We start from the raw sequence: 20313 nt of genomic DNA on the forward strand, positions 1-20313 counted from the left end.
CCTTTATACCTCAGAGCAATGAACTTTACAATTACAGTTACACTTTAAAGTCAATTACAATTACATTTCAATCTTGTATTTTTTAAATCAAATTTAAATTGTCTTTTGATCTCACTCTTATAAGAAAGGGTAAATAGGAGGCATCCAACAGACCTTCTTATCTTCCAGTAGTTTGCATGCCTCTATCTCATATTTGTCTTCTGACTAACCACTCCTAAATTATTCAGCCCTTTCTCCATACACAAGTCTTGCCACACTGTAGCTATTTTGGTTTTTTATCTTAACGATTACTTTGTGGTTTGTGTACAGCCTGATGTAATGAGCATCTTTACTCCTCAGGGATGTGTGTCTGGCTATCCATCTTGTTGCCTTTCCCTCCAGAAACCTTCAGATGTTTTTCTCTCCACTGCAACAGCCTTTTTCACTAAGGTCTACTGTCATCCAGCAACATACAGACATAGTAAAGTGACTAACAAACCTTGTTTTCCAGTGCTTTCAAGGCACAAAACTGTTTCTGGACAGAATAAGTGAAGATTTATGGGGAGAATCTGCACGTGTAGCTGAACAAAAGTCAGGTTGGCAAATACTAGGTCAAAGACATAGCTTTAAATGTTTCTTTCAGCCTGTCTTAAAGTCAAATAAAACTTGAATTTCATAAATACTACTTTATTCCTTCTGACAGGTACATATTAATTATGTTAAAGATCAATTATTGGAAAAGGTTAATTAAGTATAAATCCATTAAAAACTTGCACTTGAACTTAATCTTAGCTTGCAGGAGGCCCTTAGATTTTTAAGATTTATTGAGCCAGCTGTTAATAGCATGAAGATGTCTGCTAAAGACTTATTCAGTCCACAGAAAGATTGTGTACTCAACAGGGCCATGAACAATAATTTTGAACAGTACAAAGACAGGTGAAATGTTCCCATGAATGCTACTATTCTTATCCAAACTAAATAAAAAATGGCAACCCCAACTACAATTTAAAATTCAGTACTTGTTGGGTTACTGTTGCTCTCAGGCCATAGAGAAATATTTTGGCTGTCTACAGCAGATGGTAAAATGACATTATTTAGATGTATTTGCCATCATGGTCTAACAATATGCTACTTTTACAAAGGAACAAAGTACATATACTTTTAATACGCTGACACAGTAGTGAGTAGCATTGGTTGATCCATTATTAGGCATGGAATTAGGATTTTATTATAAATTTTTTAAAAATGACAAAAGAAAAAAATCTTACTCATCTTCATTAGCCCACAATTTAAAAAGGGAATATTTAGTTTTCACATCTAAAAAATATCCAGTATTGCCTTACTAAAAATATTCCTTTTCTTTTTGGTTCAGAAATTGTTCAGAGTACCAAATTAACTTTTGTTGTATTTGATTAGCTTTCCTAAGAATTGTCTTTGACTTGTTTCCAGTTCTCTCTTTGCCGGAAAAATATCTTTACATATTGATGAGCTGTTTTTCTAAGTAGACCCACTTCAGTTATATAAAAATTATGTTTATTCCAGAAAGAGGTTGTCTGTATTTCCAAGAGGTTATTTTCATTTCACATTAAAATAGTTTGCTTACTCAGATGATTCCAATATATTGCAAATAAAAACAATAAAGGGAAAGAAGGGTCCAAGGTGATTCATCTATTTGATTTCTTCACTGGGTATTGCTTAGGTGATGATAAGAAAAATCCAAGTTTCTTTGCACAGATCAGTTTTAGTGGACTCCTTAAAATGGAAGGCAGTGACTAATATAGCTGTTTTCCACTGTTAGAAAAAAAATCAGTAGAGAGGAAGTATAAACCTCTGGATTTTTTTAAATTCCATTTCAGTGCCTAGACAGTATTGCATATTTTTGTAGAACTTCTTTCTCCTGTATGTGCCACTACAGTACATTACTATCTTCCTGTTTTTCAACAGCAATAAAAGTCAATTTTCACACTCATCTGTGTTTATCTCTGAGAATTATCTTGATATGCAATACCAGCTCACTTTCCTTCTTCTAAAAATACCAAGTTGTTTTCCACCTTGCAAAAAGATTAAAAAAGGAAGCGAAATCACCAACTTGTTTTGCCTGCAATGACAATTAAGATGATTTCCATCCAGATGGTGTTACGTATTTGAAAACACAAAGACCTTTTGGCTGGAGTGACAACAACATCTGCAAAAATCAAACAGCATCATCCATCCCAAGAATTTCCTGAAGATATTCTGCCAATTACTTTTACTAGTAGGTGACGATTAATCGTAACCTGTCTGGCATCTGAGCAGAGATCTGATCCCTGACCAGAAAGAAAAGCTATATTCAGACAGAGCTGAAAGCAAATTTTGCCAGGACCCAAGATACTGAACACCATTATTTTTAGAATATGCACAACTCAGATTATCTCATATTGCTTTGGGGGGGTTTTGTTGTTGATGGTGGTGTTCAGGCTTTTATTCTCTGTACAATTGAGGCCTTGTAGGTGTAAGTCTGCTCAGCTTCTTGTGGGAGGTACAGAAATCAACTTCCTGCCTCTCCCAAATTACGTTAGAGATCATCAGGTGATAGAATTCAATGAGTGCTATTAAATTGCTTTTTGGAGGGAGGGGTTATAAGCAGAAAATAATGCTTGAGAATATAATTTGAGGGTGAATTCAGGTGACCTCAAAAGTCTGCATGTCTCCAGAGTCTCTAAAAAGCCAGTTTTCAGACTGTGGCAATCATTCAAATACTGACTTTTACTTTGCTGATAAATAGTTCTGCTTCTCCCAGTGAGATAATTTACTAAACATGATAGCACACATCATCTTTCTACATATGGTAATATTGTTCATCTCTCTGCTTAGAGATACAATTATAGGTAAAGATGTTGAAAATTCTTGGTTTGTGTGATAAATACTTATGCAAGGAGACTGTTAAGTTCAGCCCATATTTGACCAAATTTTTCCGTCACAATTATGTGAAATATCCCACTGATTGTATAGTAATGGAACATTTACAGAGCAAAGGACCAACCACCTGGTAAAAATATTACATTTGCCTCTTTTAAATATAACAATTGCAGCATATTCTATTCATGTTTTGAATTCTTTGCCCTCCTGAACTGGTAGAGGGAAGTAGTTAATCCCTTTTTTCTAGATAACAGAAGTTTTCCAGCCAGTTACAACAAAATAAACTTTTCTGCCCGCTGACCTTTCTGGACAAGTGCTCAAGAAATAGTGATCCAATTCTGTCCCTTGCTGAATACCACTCTATTAGGGTTTTCAGAGCCTTAAACTCTTTGAATGTCTTTTTCTTTTCTTCTTGTGTTTTGTTTGTTTGTTTGTTTGTTTGTTTTTTGCTAGCCCACAGAAGCATGAAGTATACCAATGCCCAATATGTTATTAGGCTGTGCAAAAAGGCTGCTGCTCCAATAGTCAAGTTTGTGTAAACAGACCTTTTCTTTTAGGAATCTGAAAAAGAGCATCCTTATTTTCAGGTACTGATGTATGGCCAAAGTCCAGTGTCAATCATCAGGTTAAACTGCTTAAAATTGCCAATTTATATCAATTTAGATATAGCCCATTGAATATATACATTTTATCATATTTCTATAGTGTGATTTGCTCAAATACAGTGGTCTAGAATGTGTGTTGTGTTAACTTCGTGCTGTAGTGTCTGGTTAGACTTCAAAGTACATTTCTACATTAATTAGATGATACCCTTTGGTCCTGGCCAGCCAGCTCTAGAGATTATTGAAGGCAAATTGAAGAGAGTTCTGAGAATAACAATAAGGACTGGAAGGACTGATATCCAAAAAGATATTAGAAAAACTAAAATGCTGGTCATTCCTCCCTACCACCACTACCACCTCTTAGTGACTCAGAATATAAAGCTGAATTGTTTCTATGTATTGATTGCTGCAAATCTCAATTAAAACCTATTTAAACTCCTCAGCACGGGAGAATAATTGCTCACTGTGCTGCCATAGGCGTGAATGACCTGTGCCGTGGTAAGCAGAGGGAATCAATGTCAAAGCTGTCTCATGCCCTCACTGGAGTCCAATGTCTCCATAACATTATGTTTCAGTACAGAGTCATAGTGCTGGGGTTTCTTCAAAAGTAATTTTGAAACTGAGGATAATGAACTGTCCTGAGAACTATTCAGAAATGACCACTCCAAGCTGTGCCTTTTCTTTGGGTCATGGATAATAACTCTAGCTCAAAATTATACTTTAAAAGGACAGCCTACGTGTAGCTCAGATTTGGCGATACAATTGCCCAGTTAATTTCCTTTGTGAGTTAATACAGCTGCAGGCTAGATAAAACAACCTCTTGGGATTTTTTGCTTAATTCTGCAGTTTTTGGGGCAGATATGCCCTACTCATGTCCTAGTTTGTTGCCTCTCTTTACTGATCTGTAGCTGGTGCAGACACAGTAATTGACAGCCATTGGCATTTCCTGCCTATTCTTAATAAGAATGTGTGAACTCTGAGCATTTTCTGTGAATTTATAGCAAATACTATTTTGATGTCCTAGTGATGATCCAAAAGTGATTAAATATTATTTGTTTTTCTATTGAGATAAAATAAAATTTTAAAAAATCACAAGATTCATTTAACCTACTTTTTCTCAAAGTATCATTTGTATTAAGAAGAAAGGATGTTTCAACAAATTAGCATTAAATGCAGGCAGCAGGCAAAGCTCCTATAAACATATTCTTCCTTTGAAGAGTATGAAAAAGAGAAAGATTATGCAGGTTTGTGTATTAGTATGAGCATGTGCATGAGCTTTGAGCAGATGAGAGATTGTCATTGGTTACATTTCCCAATAATCATAGAACCACAGAATAGTTTGGGTTGAGAGAAGCAACATCTAGTTCCTGCCAAGGGCGGGGACACCTTCCACTAGACGAGGCTGCTCAAAGTTCCATTCAATCTGGTCTTGAACACATCTGGGCAAGGAACATCCATTCCCAATCCTCTTTCAGTTTAAGGCCATTCCCCCTTGTTCTATCATTACATGCTCTTGTAAAAAATCATCCTGACATTCTTTCTATAACTTTAGAGATTGTCCTGATGGTACATCAAGGTGATGGGATGTGGCACAATATCCAAGGATAGCTTTTGTGTTTCTCCCTTTAGCTGGGTTCATTCCCATGATACTTATGAATGCTGAAAAATCTCACAATGTCCAAGAAGCTCATGCTAGGAAAGTTGCATTGGGGAAGTTATTAAAAGTAAAACAATCCCTTGTGGTGATTTATGATGCCTCCTTTTCTACCATTATTATTCTCTCAGTCACATTATTAATCTCCCAGCTGGCATGAGAAATGCTGATAGTTTAGGAATGCCAAGCACACCTCCATCAGTAAGATGAGCAATCCAGAGTTTCTGACCACACTTAAGCAGTCTAAGGTAGCCCAACACTGGCCTTCCTCTGTGAGGTGGGGAACTTGCACTAGAACATCTTGCATGAGTTATGTAAGTTTTGGGTAGTTGCATTACTGGCCTTCAGTTAGTTGTTCTACGTGTTACTGTTTTAGTGACATTGGACAACACATAAGTGTAATCTGTTACACACGTGAGTTCTGGGGTCACTTTTTGTATTTTTCATGAAGTGGCTTTGTTGTTAACATGGTGCCTGTCAAATAAAAAATGTTTTGCCAATCTTTTAATATGCACAAAACGTTTATGTAGTCTCAGGGGTTTCTTGAGTGGTACTAGGTGAAATGTCTGAAGTGGAAGAATTAATTATTTGAAATTTCATTTTAAATCAAATGTTCAAAAGTGGCTAATGCAAAAGCTGCTGAGATGATTTGAAATCTCAGACTAGAGTTAACAAGGAAGATTGTTATCTGTGAGGATAAAAATCTGAGAAATATTTCTAAAGGTGAATAAAATCATCATCGTGGCTGAAGAGAGGCTTAATGTTTTGGGAGATCATACATAAGATATGAGTTTAGGAAAAAATTTACAAAGGGGTAAATATATATCAGAAACCTCTGTCTTTTAGTAAGTCGTTATAGAGAAGTTTGGAATTATACTGCCCATTACTTAATCTCACATCTGAATCTTTTCTGATGCTTTACAGAAAGATTCAGAGTGAAAATTGAGAGCCCATTAAATTAATTGAAATTAATTAATTAAATAATTCTACCTGTTTTCCTTTTTTTGCCTCTAAAAGATAAAGAGGAAAATAGTGATAGAAGTCTGGGAAAGCCTTCTTAAAATACAGAAATACCACAGAGACTTTAGCTACATTCACATGGAATATGAAAGGAAGTTTAGAATAATATTTTTCTCTCTTGGTTTAAAAGAGGGCAAATGCCACCTGAAGCATATTGTATAAAAGTAAGGCACAGACAAAACTCATAATATATTTAACTTTTCATTTTTTCCAGGGTATGTTTAGATAAGAAAATCAAGCAGTTTTAACACACTCAGAGGTGATTTTCAACCATTGCAAACTTTTCTTAGGATGCTGATTTCATTCCAAGAAGGGTTTATTTTGATTTATCTTACACATGTTCCCAACAAGTTAAACTACACTGAAATAATGTGCCTGCCTGCCTGCCTGCCTTCCCTACCTCCTAGGGAAACAGCCAGGAAGGGCTGCCTTAGGCAAAGGACACATTCTTTCCTTCTCTATTTCCAGCTGAGGAGTTAGGGATAGACTTTTAGTGGGAGTTGAGGATGTGAAGAGTGAAGAAGATGAGAGAGCAAAGTGTGAAAAAAACACCATCAGTCTAGGAAGATTGTCTTCCCTTCAGCTGTTTTTTCAAACAGATTCCAGTGCATTTTCTGCTCTCCTTTTTCCTCCACCTTTCTTCCTTTAGAGAGAACCTCATCCCTGCCCTCTAGATAGAAGAGCATACACAAGTAGATAAGTCCTTTGGACCAATGCTTTTAAAAATGGAAAAGAGAACTATTCTGCTGTTGGCTTCTTCATCTCTCATGTTCAGAGAGGACCAGAGACCCTCAATGGGGCAGAGGGCTTCCAGCAGTGCAGGGCAGAGGCTGTGCTCTGCTGACAAGACTGAATTAATTTCATATTTTTGCAGTGGGGGTGCTTATAAAACTCTGTGTTGTAAAAAAAACCCTGCCAGAGCTCTGGAATAAGTAGGAATAAGGGCAGGAGCAAGTCACTGAAATTTTTTTAAACGTTGTCCTATTAGAAGTGATAGAGGGTGACCAAAAGCCCCAGTAAGCATTTTAATATTTTCTGGACCAAATGCATAATTCCTAATATTTCAGGTGACCTTATTCTTTTTTAAGTTTTAAGAACGATTTTTAGGGGCATACACTGCGCTTCTAATGATCTCTAACTTGCTGCTAGCCAGTCACCACTAAATAAAAATGGCTGTTCCATTGCTACTCTGCTCGGAAGCACTGGGACAAGTCAAGATTACCCTGTCACCCTGTTAGTCACCAGGGACACTGTTTTTTCAGCACAGTCCATATTGCTCAAGACATTCCAGCACCTTCTATGTTAGCCTTGGATCCAAATAAACACAACTAAATATAGAAAAAAGTTTGCTTTAGGTGGGTACATGTACGCTACGTGTCTATGCTGGCAGTATAGTCAATCAGGATCTAGGGTTTAGTTCAGCAGAGTACAGAGAGGTGCCTGTCTCCTGTTACACGATATTCCCTTCTCCCCAGTCACTTCTCCTGAAGAGTTCAGCTTTTCCAGGTCCAAGAGCATAGCTGCCAGATCTAGGGATATCTCAGATACCTTAAGGCATCTCAAATGGCACTGGGCAAATAAATTTGGGCAGCTGAATTTAGCTTTTCTTTTGCCAAGCCCAGAGTGTGAGGCAGCTGAGCAGCCAGCAGAAGCCTTCCTGAGGATTAGCTGCCCCTCTCTCAGCTGACGTGATTACCTTGTGCTGCTTGGGGAATTTAAACACCTGCTTCACATGTAGACACCTAAATTTAAATATCTTCACATGGTTGGTCAATCAAATTCCATCTATTTTTTTCTCACCTCCTTTAGAATTTGTGATGTCCTTAACTTTTTCTTGTCAGTTTTCCTTTCTCAGTTCTCACCCAGACCTCCTGTATCTGGTTGTTGTGAGCTTGAGATTTGTACTGTGAAAAGACACCATGTCCACTTCTGGCTCTTCTTCATCTCTGAACTTGCTGGATTTAGACGCAAATCCAGCATTTTTGGTACCCAATTATGTAACCACGTATGATTCATGTAGTAGCCCAAGACATTTTAAAATGTCAGAGCATAAAACAGGCTGAAGGTCAGCCTAGGCCAACACGGGATGTCAGACAGTGACACCAGCCAACAGTGAGCAGCCGGGGAGGACTGCACAAGCAGGGCAAACACACAGTGATATTTCTCTACAAGAGTTTCTCAGCCCCCAACATCCTGCTACTTGAAGACATCCTGAACCAGAAGCGAACTTTTGGTATTAATTAGCCCAGGATTAAATCTTCTCCCACAAGACCATCCAGCTGGTTTTAAACCTACGTAGATTTCTATCCCGTTCTGACAAAAGTTTCACAATTTAGCAGGATAATCCTTAAATCACAGAAACAGATTGTCTGTACCCTTGGAATTGTATTGAATCATTTTCTGGGTCATTCTGGTAGGATCTATGCCAGGGACAAGATGTGTGTTTATACCCAACACAAAAGTAAAACCCATATCAAGAACCTACTTTCAATTTTTCACCAAAAAATATGGATTTGGATTATCCTTGCATAGAAACATACAAACACCACAAAAACCTAAGATTAAAATCAGGTATTTCTTACAAGGGCTCTTTAAGCTTTTAAAGTTTGCCAAGGAATTAATCATGAGGTGAGGAAGAACAGAGCTTGTTCTGTGCTTTCCTACTCCATGCATAACAGTATGTCTACCCCAATCCTTGTAAAAGGACATTATGCCTTCTCACAGCATCCATATGCCATCACTGTGCTGCTTCCCCTCCTCTCCCCTTAAATGTTGTTCTGGCTCTAAGGACAGCTGGCTGATTAGTTCGTGCACACCAAAGTCACTGTCACTTGAATCTGTGACCTGAAGAAATAAATCCTAACACTTGCTGAGCTTTAACTAACTTTCCAGGCTTCCAGCTAAAGGAATGCTTCTGAGTACCCAGTGCTGTATTTCCTCCCTTCCAGGAAATGATACAACAGGGCAGTTTTGTCCAGAAACTACATTTCTCAAACACACAGTGTCTGTTCTCATAGGAAATTAGTACTGTGCTTTTAAGTCAGATTCTACCAGACTCTCACCTCTAGGCCTGCCCTATTTTTTCTTACGTAGTTTTCTTTTTTGTCTTTGCACAGAAAAGTTGTTATGAAAAAATAGATAAAGGGGGAAAGTTCTAATCCATCTACTGATTTGTACAGTTTGCTACATCAGGTTTCAAAGATCCTAATGAGGTTTCTTTAACATCACTCCTTTTATCCATATGCTTTGAAAATTGTGACCCTCACTTTTTACCCTGGAGATTCCTGAGGTAGTTTTTTGACAATAGCCCTGGTCTCACATCCCTATCTCAAACAGGAATCTCTGTGTTTTGGATTCCCATCCACTACAGGAGTCTCTCTTTTGTCCCTCTCATTCAGCTCACCTAGATGTATATACTATTTACTGATACTTGGACATTAATGCTTTCTGTAATGTATTTCTTTCAGACATCATTGTTCTCATCGCTTCAATAGCAGTTGTTTCTGCAAAAACTCAAGGTAACATTTTTGCAACATCAGCACTGAGAAGTCTTCGTTTCCTACAGATCCTTCGCATGGTGCGCATGGACCGAAGAGGAGGCACTTGGAAATTATTAGGTTCTGTAGTTTATGCACATAGCAAGGTATGTAATCCTAAATACTGATTTTGTCTGGTTGATATCTTCACTTGATGTGAAGATCTTCATATTGATGTGATTCAACAAGTGACCAAGGAAATAAGCATTTATCAGTTTTGAGAAGAATACTCAAAGTTTTCTGAAGTAATATCAATTGTAATATGAGCTAACACAGATACACAAGGCCATGGCTGTTTAATACTAACAGTTTTTAGAGCTCTTGAAAATGTTGTTCTTGATGTGCAGCTGTAATTTGTTATATGCTGGGGACATTGTTAAAGCATCAAACCATAAGAGTAGATCCTGTCCATTTTCAGAATTTGTTTCCATAGGGAAGCATTTGACTCATAACTGCACAGATGCCAAAAAAGCATTTATATATATAATTTTATCATGTCTTTTTGAAATGTCATTCCATTCAGTCCATAAAATGGGAATTGATCTCTGTTCTTTTTTATCTAGGAATTAATCACAGCGTGGTACATAGGATTTTTAGTACTCATCTTTTCATCTTTCCTGGTTTATTTGGTGGAAAAAGATGCAAATACTGAATTCTCCACATATGCAGATGCTCTCTGGTGGGGCACAGTAAGTACAGAAAAATAACATGGATTCTCTAACCAGAATGCTAAAGTGCTTTGAATTTCACCTACTGAGGATTTTAGCTTAGTGTTCTGTTCAGTGAATTGTTTTCACTGGCAAAAAATGGTCTGAGAAGCTTCCTTCTTCAGCTATTCATTTGCACATTGACAGATTACTTCAGTCCATCCTGCAGAACAGCTGTTTATGTGTTTCTGCTGCAAACCAGACCACTAAACCTTCAAGAGAAGAAAGCATTGTAGTTTTTAACCCTTAGCCTTTCAGTAATATAGTTTGTAATATGGCCCCACAAAGAGCTGTTTTGATGCAAACCAGAGGGCTCTAAGTGGCAGTGCAGGAAGAGGAAAAAGTGTCAGGAAAAAAGAAAGAAAAAAATCTTACATCAGCTTTGGCATGAGAGTATAATCAGTGCCCTTTATAAGATGTTGTTTTTCTTCCTCTGTACCTTGAGGACAAAGACCAAGAATGCATATGTCAATTCTGGTTCAGCAGTGTTATTTTTTACAGGTATAAAAGCCCTGATTTACTTGAGATCATGGTTAACTATCAAATCAATAGTTTTTACTTTGTTGAAATCTGTGGGATCTAAGTACATACCTGACGGCTTTTCTGAAGGAAGATTATATTAATACGGTTAAAGAAACTGGGCTTTCAATGAATAAAAAATGGCCTAAGTTTGAAATTTTGATATTTTTTTTAATGGCATAATGTGTAGGAGTTTTTGCTTAAAAATGTCCTATAGTAATCCAGACTTCATCACTGTGTGAGAGTTACTTAAGCAGCTTAAGAAATCTGCCCTAACAAAGCCCAAGGCAGTTATAGTCAGGCAGTATAAAAGTGCTTTTCTTTTCCTTCTGGTGCAGTAGAACACACACTGTGTGCTCTGGCAGAGTCTGGTTAGTGAGATCTGTGAGATCATTAATGCTGACAATAACATAGAGCACTCATTAGTTTCCTTGGAATAAGTGTGAGACCTGAGCCAGCTTCTGCCACCTTTCCTTATCAGAATAATGCAAAAATGAAGCTTTCTCACCTCAGACCTCTTGCTGACAGGATTTCATCTAGATTCAGTAGCATCTGCAGATTCACAGCATCCACACAGGGACTGCGCAAAAGCCCTTTCCAGAATGTCTTAAATTATTACAAATATTTGTAAGAAGTTTTGTCTGCATTTTGAGCTAAGGTCAAGGTCACTCACTAATATTAGGGGTAGTTAGTGTATTTGAAATTTGTTCATCTATGGGCTAGTCATTTGTTGCATGCCCCTAGAGACTATATTTCTATGTTATCACTACACAAAACTGGGAGCTTGAAAAAGCCAGACCTACTAAATATTATGTGTACATTTACAAATATTCAGGAAATATATTTTGCTGAAACTTGTTGCTTTAGAGCATCAAGTCAGATCACTGATAAAATATACATTTTATCCTGTAGTACAAACACAGGTAAAATTCATATTGGCTAAAGTCACAAGACAAGGTTTTGCATTCAGTTGCATCGCTGCAGTTTATTTCCCATTTCTTCAAAAGCTGAGTTCTGGGTTTGCCTTATGGCATTCTCACCTTCCTGTATTGACTCAGTTGTGAAGCATCTGGCAATGGATGCTGATGTCCTCACTGATGGGTAGCCCAGCTCTGGCAGTCTGAAAACACTGTTACCCCTTTCGGGTGGCAGTGGGGATATGGTCCTGTAAGAGACCCTCCTATGGCTGTGCATGTTCTTAGGAATGGATCTTTTCAGACATTTGATTTCCCAGGAAACAGCCTCTGCCGCTCTGCAAAGCCCTGTGTGCCTTAGCCCTGCACAGGCAGGGAGGCTAGACTGAGCAGAGGATTGTGCCCACTTGCCAGCTGGAATGGGGAAACCTATGCACAAGGAATGAGAAAGTCCCAGCAAACTCAGAGCTCCACTCTGGCATCTGACTGAGGCTCATGTTAGATCCAGATCCTTCTTCCCGAGCAGCTCTAGCAGCGGGAACAAGACCTTTATTTTGGAATTTGCTTCTCCAGTACCTGCTGACTGCGATTTTTAAAGGAAAAGCCCTGCTAGGAAATAATCATTGTATAAAGTGGTGCTTAAAATATTTTGTACACTATGAAGTGAAAGTGCATGACTCAGAGGTTATATAAGCAGTGCAACTGAGAAAATCAGGAATCTTGCCAAGATTTCAGCAGGAAAAACAACAAATTTTATTTTAAAACCTGAAAACAATATGTATTGTATATTTCTATATATTTTCTTATTTCCCCAGTGTATGACATTAATACATTTAAGTTTTTAATGCACTTAAGCAAGTGCAAAAACTTACTAGAAACAAGTGTTCCCCCTTACCTGATGTCTTTGCCATTTTAATAATAGTAATTTTTTTACAATATGTAAAACAGTATGTGGGAAATGCATAATGTGCTTCTTAGTCATGGCTGTTTTTACTGCCAGAGTAACCCACATGCAGATTTTTGAAAAGGACAAACTCTATGGCATTTTAGGGGAAATCAATGCTTAGTCTCATTGATTTGTTTATTTGCAAAAGTTATTCTGATTTAAACCACAGATTATGTACCAAACTCTGGACTGAATTTTGTCATGGCAGAGGTACAAGAAAGAAAAGGCTGCATCAAAGGCACAAATAGTCACCCTAAATTTCAATCTTTTAGAGGCACTTATGCTTTTCCCTACAGGAGCAGCACTATCATGCTGCAATTAACTCATTCATTAATCCAGATTACTTGAGGACCATACACTGCTATGGTTATTTCAATGACACCATTTCTGAAGCCCATATTTATATACAAAAATGAAAGACAGGATATGGCATCCAAATTTACATATGAATACTCCACTGTATTTGCAATTTCATGCTGTACTGTGCAATCTGCTATTTAAACATCATATTAATATTACTACTGTGAATATTTTTGTGGTTGGGGTCCCCACAGTGTTGCCTAACACAGTAGCACACAATGGTGATTGTTATATGAAGAGCTCAAGTTCAGAATTTGCTTTAGTAGAGAAGATAAATTAATTTAACAGAAGAAAATAATGAAACCATATGGAAACAAAAGATCAGTTAAAAAACCTAAGTATTTCAAAACCAAACCATACATAGTTTTCTGAGTGAGATATACTGATGTGAACTAGAACTGTGGATATTTATAGTGACATTTCGTTTGTACATTAATTAGCTTTAGCTGCAAATTTAATGCAGCTGAAGTTTCTGTCCCTCTTATACATTTGACAGAATTTCTCTTAATAAGTCTTGATTTTCTAGTAGTACCCAATAGTTACAGTTGGATACAGAACGGCTCTAGCACTCCACAGTGACCTGTTAGTGAACAAAACATATTACAATTAATTACATTTGCACAATGACTAGCTGAAATGAGTTAACACTGATGAAATTTTTCCCATTTAATGTAATGATAGCATGAACAAACTGTATTTTTTTCAGTTAAGTGATGTCAGGTAACAATCCAAAAGGTAAGTACTGCTAGGACAATTTAAAATTACATCAGAAAGAAATATTAGGGTAGAGAATGGCCTCCTGAGTCCTATCTCATCTAATTGAAGTCATCTAAGTTGTATCATCACATTCATTATTATATTACCTAATTTGTATTAGCATATTTATTAGCTCCAGCAATGAGATAATGGATGTTCTATAATCATTGTGAGTTTTGAGCCTGGTCAGATGACATTGCCTACTTTGGCTAGTCTGTCGAGGCCCCTCATTTATAGAAGTAACCTAAATGGAGTGGTTTGCATCTGGTGTAAAAGACAGGACTCAGCTAGCTCATTTAGCCATGCAGGAGTGTGAGTCAGCTCTTTAGACACGGGAATACAGTACCACCAAAGATCTGTTGGGCAGTCTGCTCCCTCTCCTGTAGGTGGTCCCTGTTCAGATGCCCTATTACAACTCTGGTGGTACTAGACTTTTTTTTGCAGACATGCCCAAGTCCTACATTTTTTTACCTTTGAACTTTGGCCACTTCTCTCTTAACCACACAATGCTAGCTGTAACTTGTGTCTGCTTCTCACATGATTAGCAGTGATTCTGGAAATTTGTTACACTGCTGTGTTTTCACATCCAGTCGTTTTACACACCCTACTCAGTTAATTTAGTCTCAGGATTATGCCAGTCAAGGGCTGGCCAATGGTTTGCCAGTCAATGGCCTGGCCAAGTGCACTAGCAGCACTTACAAAGATGCAATGGATTATTCCCAAACTTGACCCTGACATTGTCCAAAAAACATTTTCTTAGTTGTGTGGTGAGAGTAGTATAAAATGAAGATCAAACCCCTTTGCTCAGTGTTGAGTAAGACAGTACAGCATGGTGCTGACACCTATACACTCCTGGAAAGACCATCCTGACATAAAATAGCTCAAAGTGAGCAAGAAGCAACTGATATTCTTAATCACAGACTGATACCATTAAGTCCTTAGTACCTAGAAGAATTGAGGGAAAGGCTTGATAGGGTCTTGGTATTTTCTCTGGAGAAATTCCAGAGATACACTCTGTGTGACTGCTGCTGGTTTTGGATTGCTCTCAGATGTCAGGTCCCAAAGGTTCAAGTTTATCTGACTTCTTTGGAATACAGTTGGGTGGCAATAGCATTAATATGCAGATGACGCTTGATTCTGTTTCCCTCTCATCAGCCCAGACAGGAGATATCTCTCTACTTTCCAGCGACTGGCAGAGATAGGGAGCTGGATGGAAGCCAAGAAAGCGGGCTCATTCCAGAGCTCCAAACTGCTTTTCAATAACTGGCCTGGAAACAAATTTTGAGGAACTTTTATTCAGGGATTCATTTGTTCAAGTGTTTCATTCCTCTTGGGTTCTTAATAGCCTCAAACTGTTCTGCAGTTGCCCTCTGATGTGAAGAGCTGTAATTATCTTCTTCAACAAACAAATCAATCCCCTCTGCCAGGCCAAGACCATGGCTGCACCAGCTCATCTCTGCCAGAAAAGAGAGAGTTGCATTCTCATGTTCCTTCTTCCCTCTTACTCCATCCCGGTCTCTCGTTGCCTTATGAAGGCTCTGGAGCTTGTTAGGCATGTCTGTGAGCTGACACAACACCAAAGCAGCAGAAACAAACCACTCAGAAATGTGGATCATTTTCTGTCCCTTCCTGGGTGGCAGTGGCTTGCCAAAGAGTCCAGAAATGTTCAGAAGAGGAGATGGGGCAGGGACGTGAAGAGGAGCAAGGAAGAGTGAGACCTGATAGGTATGCAAGGTGGTGTGTCTGTGACCAGGCTAGTGTTACAAAACTTGAGACTTGATAACCACTTGAAATTTCAGTTGCAGCCTGAATTCATCTCTCTTTCTTAGTCCCTGTGGCTTTCTCAGGGTAAATTACACCAGCAGCTTGTTCCCAACAATGGGAGCAATTAAAAGCACTGTTTACTATCTACAGAGTTCTAAATAGTTGAAATCTAATTACTTCCAAAAGACTTTCCTTCTTTTGTCCCGTGGTGACCCTGACATTAAATAGAATTGTTTTGGCCATCTTGCCTAGGAACGAACTTTGAGGAAGCTGGAAGCAAAATAATGTCTCTAGAAGGCAATTTCCTGAAGAATCTGTTGCTGCCAGAATATTTGCTAAGCCTGAACTTGCCCACATTTGGTACACGATGTAAAATAATTCTCCATGCACATGTTCTCCCTAATAACAGGCCCCGGAGTCCTTGGCACTCAGCCTACTGTTGTCTATCTTTGTCCTTTAACATCGTGTGCCGCTGCCTGAGCACGCGCCCCGCAGCCTCCCTCGGGAATCCTCCGCCCTGCCCACACCTTCTCCAGCTGCCCACACCAGGCACTGGTGTGGGTCTGAACTCTGTGAAAGCACACAGACACAGCTCTTCTGCCAGTCCAGTCCCCAGGTATGGGATTGGTGTGTTCTTCCTGAGCCACAAGCAGCCTGACTCCTTCAGTCAGGGAAAGCCTTCAGACTCATCTTTTGCTTTCGAGATGCTCTCAGTGAGCGCCAACCATGCACCATTATCTCAGTGGCCATGTTGCTCGTGGCCATGTTGCTCGTGGCCAGTGGTCAGTGATCCCTCCCACCTGCACTACAACTTGCCTCCCCTTTCTCTTTGACCTGTCCACAGGCAGGTCTGAGCTAACATGGTCCAACAGCCCGAGGTACCTCTGCCTCTGGGGCTGCGCAGTAACCTTTAGACCATCATGTCAGGAGTGACATAGATGTGTCTGAGCCTGTCAGGAGGAACGGGAAAGGACCAGAAACTTCCTCCCAGCTTTTCATTAGTGTTTTTTGTGGTTCAGAAGAGAATTCACTTCAAATTGTACTGATGGGTTTGCAGAAAATGCAACTGCTTCTTGCAATTCCTTTGATTTTATATCATCTGCAAGCATCAACTTCTTCCCTCCTGTATTTTTCCAGTATTATATCCATGTAATTTATATTTGTTTAGTTAGACAAATAAATAAAGTTATATTTTCCTGCAGAAAATAGGTTAAACACCTTCACATCTATGGAAAAGAACACTTTTTTTCTTCCCAACTTATAGAATTTCCTACCATTTGCCTCAAATTTGAGATCAAGGTAATTTTTCATTATTTTTTATTTTTATTGATTACTTAGGTGTTTTTATCACATTTATTATTTATCTCAGTTTTATGTAGTCATAAACAGTATTACGTTTTCACAGAAAAGTGTTGATGTTAGTGTATTTGTGTTCATTTTTTTAGAAATCGCTATATGTTTCAGATGTCTTGGATTAATTAGTGGAAATGTTGCTTCATGCAATGTAAATAATCTGCAACTAATCTGTTAGTGGCTTCTGGTAAACCCCGTTGTTAATTCATTTCTTTTTAGATCACATTGACAACCATTGGCTACGGAGACAAAACTCCTCTTACTTGGCTTGGAAGATTGCTTTCTGCAGGATTTGCTCTACTTGGCATTTCTTTCTTTGCACTACCTGCTGTGAGTATGCCTATAAAATTAATAAAAAAATAATAGAAACTCCTGTAGGTCCTGCCACTGTTATGATACAAAAAGCTGAAGGAAGCTGACTACATGAAGAACAACTCTTTAAGGCTTTCTGCTCTGCAACAACACTTGTGAAGTGCTATCCAAAATCCAAAGAAAAGGTTTGGTGTCCTTGCTTTGGTTTTGGGAAGTTTCTCTGGCATGGACAAAACTGGGAAATAACCCTAAATTAGGTTACATACTATTGAGAAAAGTTGAAAATCCTTCCTTTTGCATTGAATTGCAACATATATTACTGCTTTTCTTTCAAATTTTTCAAAATCATACAAAAATAAAAGCACATCATATGATTTTCTAACTTAGATTATAGTGGAAATAATAGGTATTGCTAACAGCTTGTTTTGTATGGCCATGTTCAAGCTACCAACAGAGAGTAGTAGAAGGCCTTAAATCAACTAATGGTTAATGATGTTGAATGCAAAAGATGCAACTATTATTTTCTGTGAATAATTGTAAATAAAAAATTGTAGTTGATTTATGTTGTTTCTATCAATGTTCAAGAGACTAATGGAAATGGGAATTATCTAATGAGTAAAATATAGTGTAGCTTCAGAAGTAAGTCCTCATTTTTTTTGAGTGAATCTCCCTTTTTATTTTTTTAATTAGTTTTGCATAAGCATGAAATGAGAAGTGGCATTTGTAATTTTTGTGTTGCTTCCAGTGCAATGTCTTTGGATATTTTAATACTCATATACTTTATCTGTAGATCTATACTATAAAACTATACTATATATACTATACTAGATACTATAAAACATGGATGTTATAATACTTCATTTGTTTTCAACCATATAGATAAACAAAGATTAAAAATCTGCATTTGTTGACAGCATTAAATGATCTGGTGCACTGCATTTTTTTCTTACTCTAGCTACAAAGAGTATTTCAGTATCTTTGACATACTATAATGCATTATAATTATAACCCATTACCTGTTTGTGAATCCTTGACATTTATTGACATCTACTGTAATTAATTCCTTTTGTCACCTAGTCACCACTAACAAGAAAGCTAGTCTTAGCAGTACTACAATGAAAAGATGAATACCCTTACATATTAGAGATGCCACAACTTTTGTTCCTCATATCATATCTGTGTACAGATACTAGTTTCCTCATAAATACTTCAGTGCTGAATCTGTCTGTAAAACGAGAGGTATGTGGGAAACTTTTGCACTTCTTTTAGTATTTTATCCTGACTAAGGATCAAGTGGCTCCTCATCCACTTGATCCTTAAGGATCCACTAAGGGTCTTCCTTATAATGCAGACATGTCCAGCAAAATATTACGTTCCTTGCAAATAAAGAAGGAAAACATCCTCAGTCCTTGGATCTATTCAGTTATAATCAAATTTATCTTACTTAAAGGTAAAAGGCTAAAATAAGAGAAGTTTTATAATTAGCTTTTTCATAGCCTGTAGAATAAACAATGAGTATTATTTAATAGGAATGATAAAAAAGAAATTGATTTTTTCAATATTCTAAAATCAAAAATTACAATAAGTACTGCAGATATGGACTTTGATGTCCATATATATCTGACATATCTGTCAGCTAGTCATTTCCTCATTCCTGACTCACGTTCCTCTGAATAGCCCTGCTTGGTTTTATAAATATGTATCTATCTCTGTGGTCTTGGTAGTTGCAAGAACATAGCGTAGCACAAAACCAGGCAATGGGTGGTCATTGGTAGCACCACAGATGTTATGTAAGGAATCTCCTGCTTCACCAGGAAAAGGGGAAGTGCTTCTGTGCCTTCTACTGTCATACGCTGGTCGTAAATGTGTTATCTGAAGCAACCATATGGTATAACATCTTCACAAAATCTTTGTAATTGATGATGTATATTTGTTCAAAGACTACCTACACATTGATAAAATGATATTGCAGGGCATCCTTGGCTCAGGATTTGCATTGAAAGTGCAGGAACAGCATCGTCAGAAACACTTTGAAAAAAGAAGGAATCCAGCTGCAAGTCTAATTCAGGTAAATATGACATCACCAAAAAGATAATCACAGGTGATTTAAAGTACATATTGGAACAAGACTTATTATTTCCATTTGGAAAGTTTTGGAAAGTTTTGTGGAAATAATATTTAACAGATTGGTTAGTTTCATTAAAAACCTGTGTTCAGTGACTACAATGTGTTGCCATAATTCTGTTCAGAATCACAGATTCATTTAGGTTGGAAAACACCTTTAAGTTCATCAAGACAAACTATAACAAGACACACAATATTTCTGTGTGTAGTTTTTGTTCTCTATCCATGTTAAAAAAACAGAGGCAAGGATGCCAAATGCATGCCTGCAGTCAAAAAGCTATTTGGAAAAAGAGAAGTGATCCCTAGACAACCCAACTAATAGCACAGCACTCTTGCCTATATTAAGCTACTTTTCATCTACTACAGGGGTTAGAGAATTTCAGTGAGGGATATACATGATGAAGATAAAAAGTGTCCTGCCCAGAGAATTGCCTTCACGATGAGTCAATTCAAAAGCTGGAAATGTAGGCACAAACAATTTTAAAATGTCTTAAATTGTCTGAAGTTGCTCTGATGTGATGGTGCAAATCAACAAAAAGTGGCATGGTATGTTTTAGGTAGCTGTTTTGCATTGGCTTTTTCCTTAACCTCCACTCCTGGTTAAAAGTGAGAAAATACTCAAAAGAATAATTTTGCACCAAGCTTTACTCTACTTGATGCACTAAAAAAAAGGTGGGGGGAAATAATCTCCTAGAGTCCTAGTTTATTTTCCTGGCATGTCAAGTATTCTATGTGTGCCGTGTATGCTGGGGTTTATTTTTGAAATAATAAATCCAAATAAAGAAGCTGAGTATGAATATGCTAGCAGTCCATGCTAAGTACAGATAGATCTCAGACTGTCTTTGAAGCATTCTTAAAGTTAATAAATG

The 20313-nt window shown here is 37.7% G+C and overlaps 1 protein-coding gene across 2 annotated transcripts in view; it reads left to right on the forward strand.

Moving 5' to 3' along the window:
• Positions 1–20313, forward strand: part of KCNQ5 (potassium voltage-gated channel subfamily Q member 5) — a 279196-nt gene that overhangs the window by 219565 nt on the left and 39318 nt on the right. For both annotated transcript variants that reach the window (XM_030267452.4, XM_004176865.6), the window contains exons 4-7: positions 9621–9796; positions 10253–10378; positions 17228–17338; positions 19293–19388. In XM_030267452.4, the coding sequence (XP_030123312.1) occupies positions 9621–9796; positions 10253–10378; positions 17228–17338; positions 19293–19388 (509 nt within the window). The remainder of the gene's footprint in view (positions 1–9620; positions 9797–10252; positions 10379–17227; positions 17339–19292; positions 19389–20313) is intronic.

The sequence above is a fragment of the Taeniopygia guttata genome, chromosome 3, assembly GCF_048771995.1.
Source record: "Taeniopygia guttata chromosome 3, bTaeGut7.mat, whole genome shotgun sequence".
NCBI lineage: Eukaryota > Metazoa > Chordata > Aves > Passeriformes > Estrildidae > Taeniopygia > Taeniopygia guttata.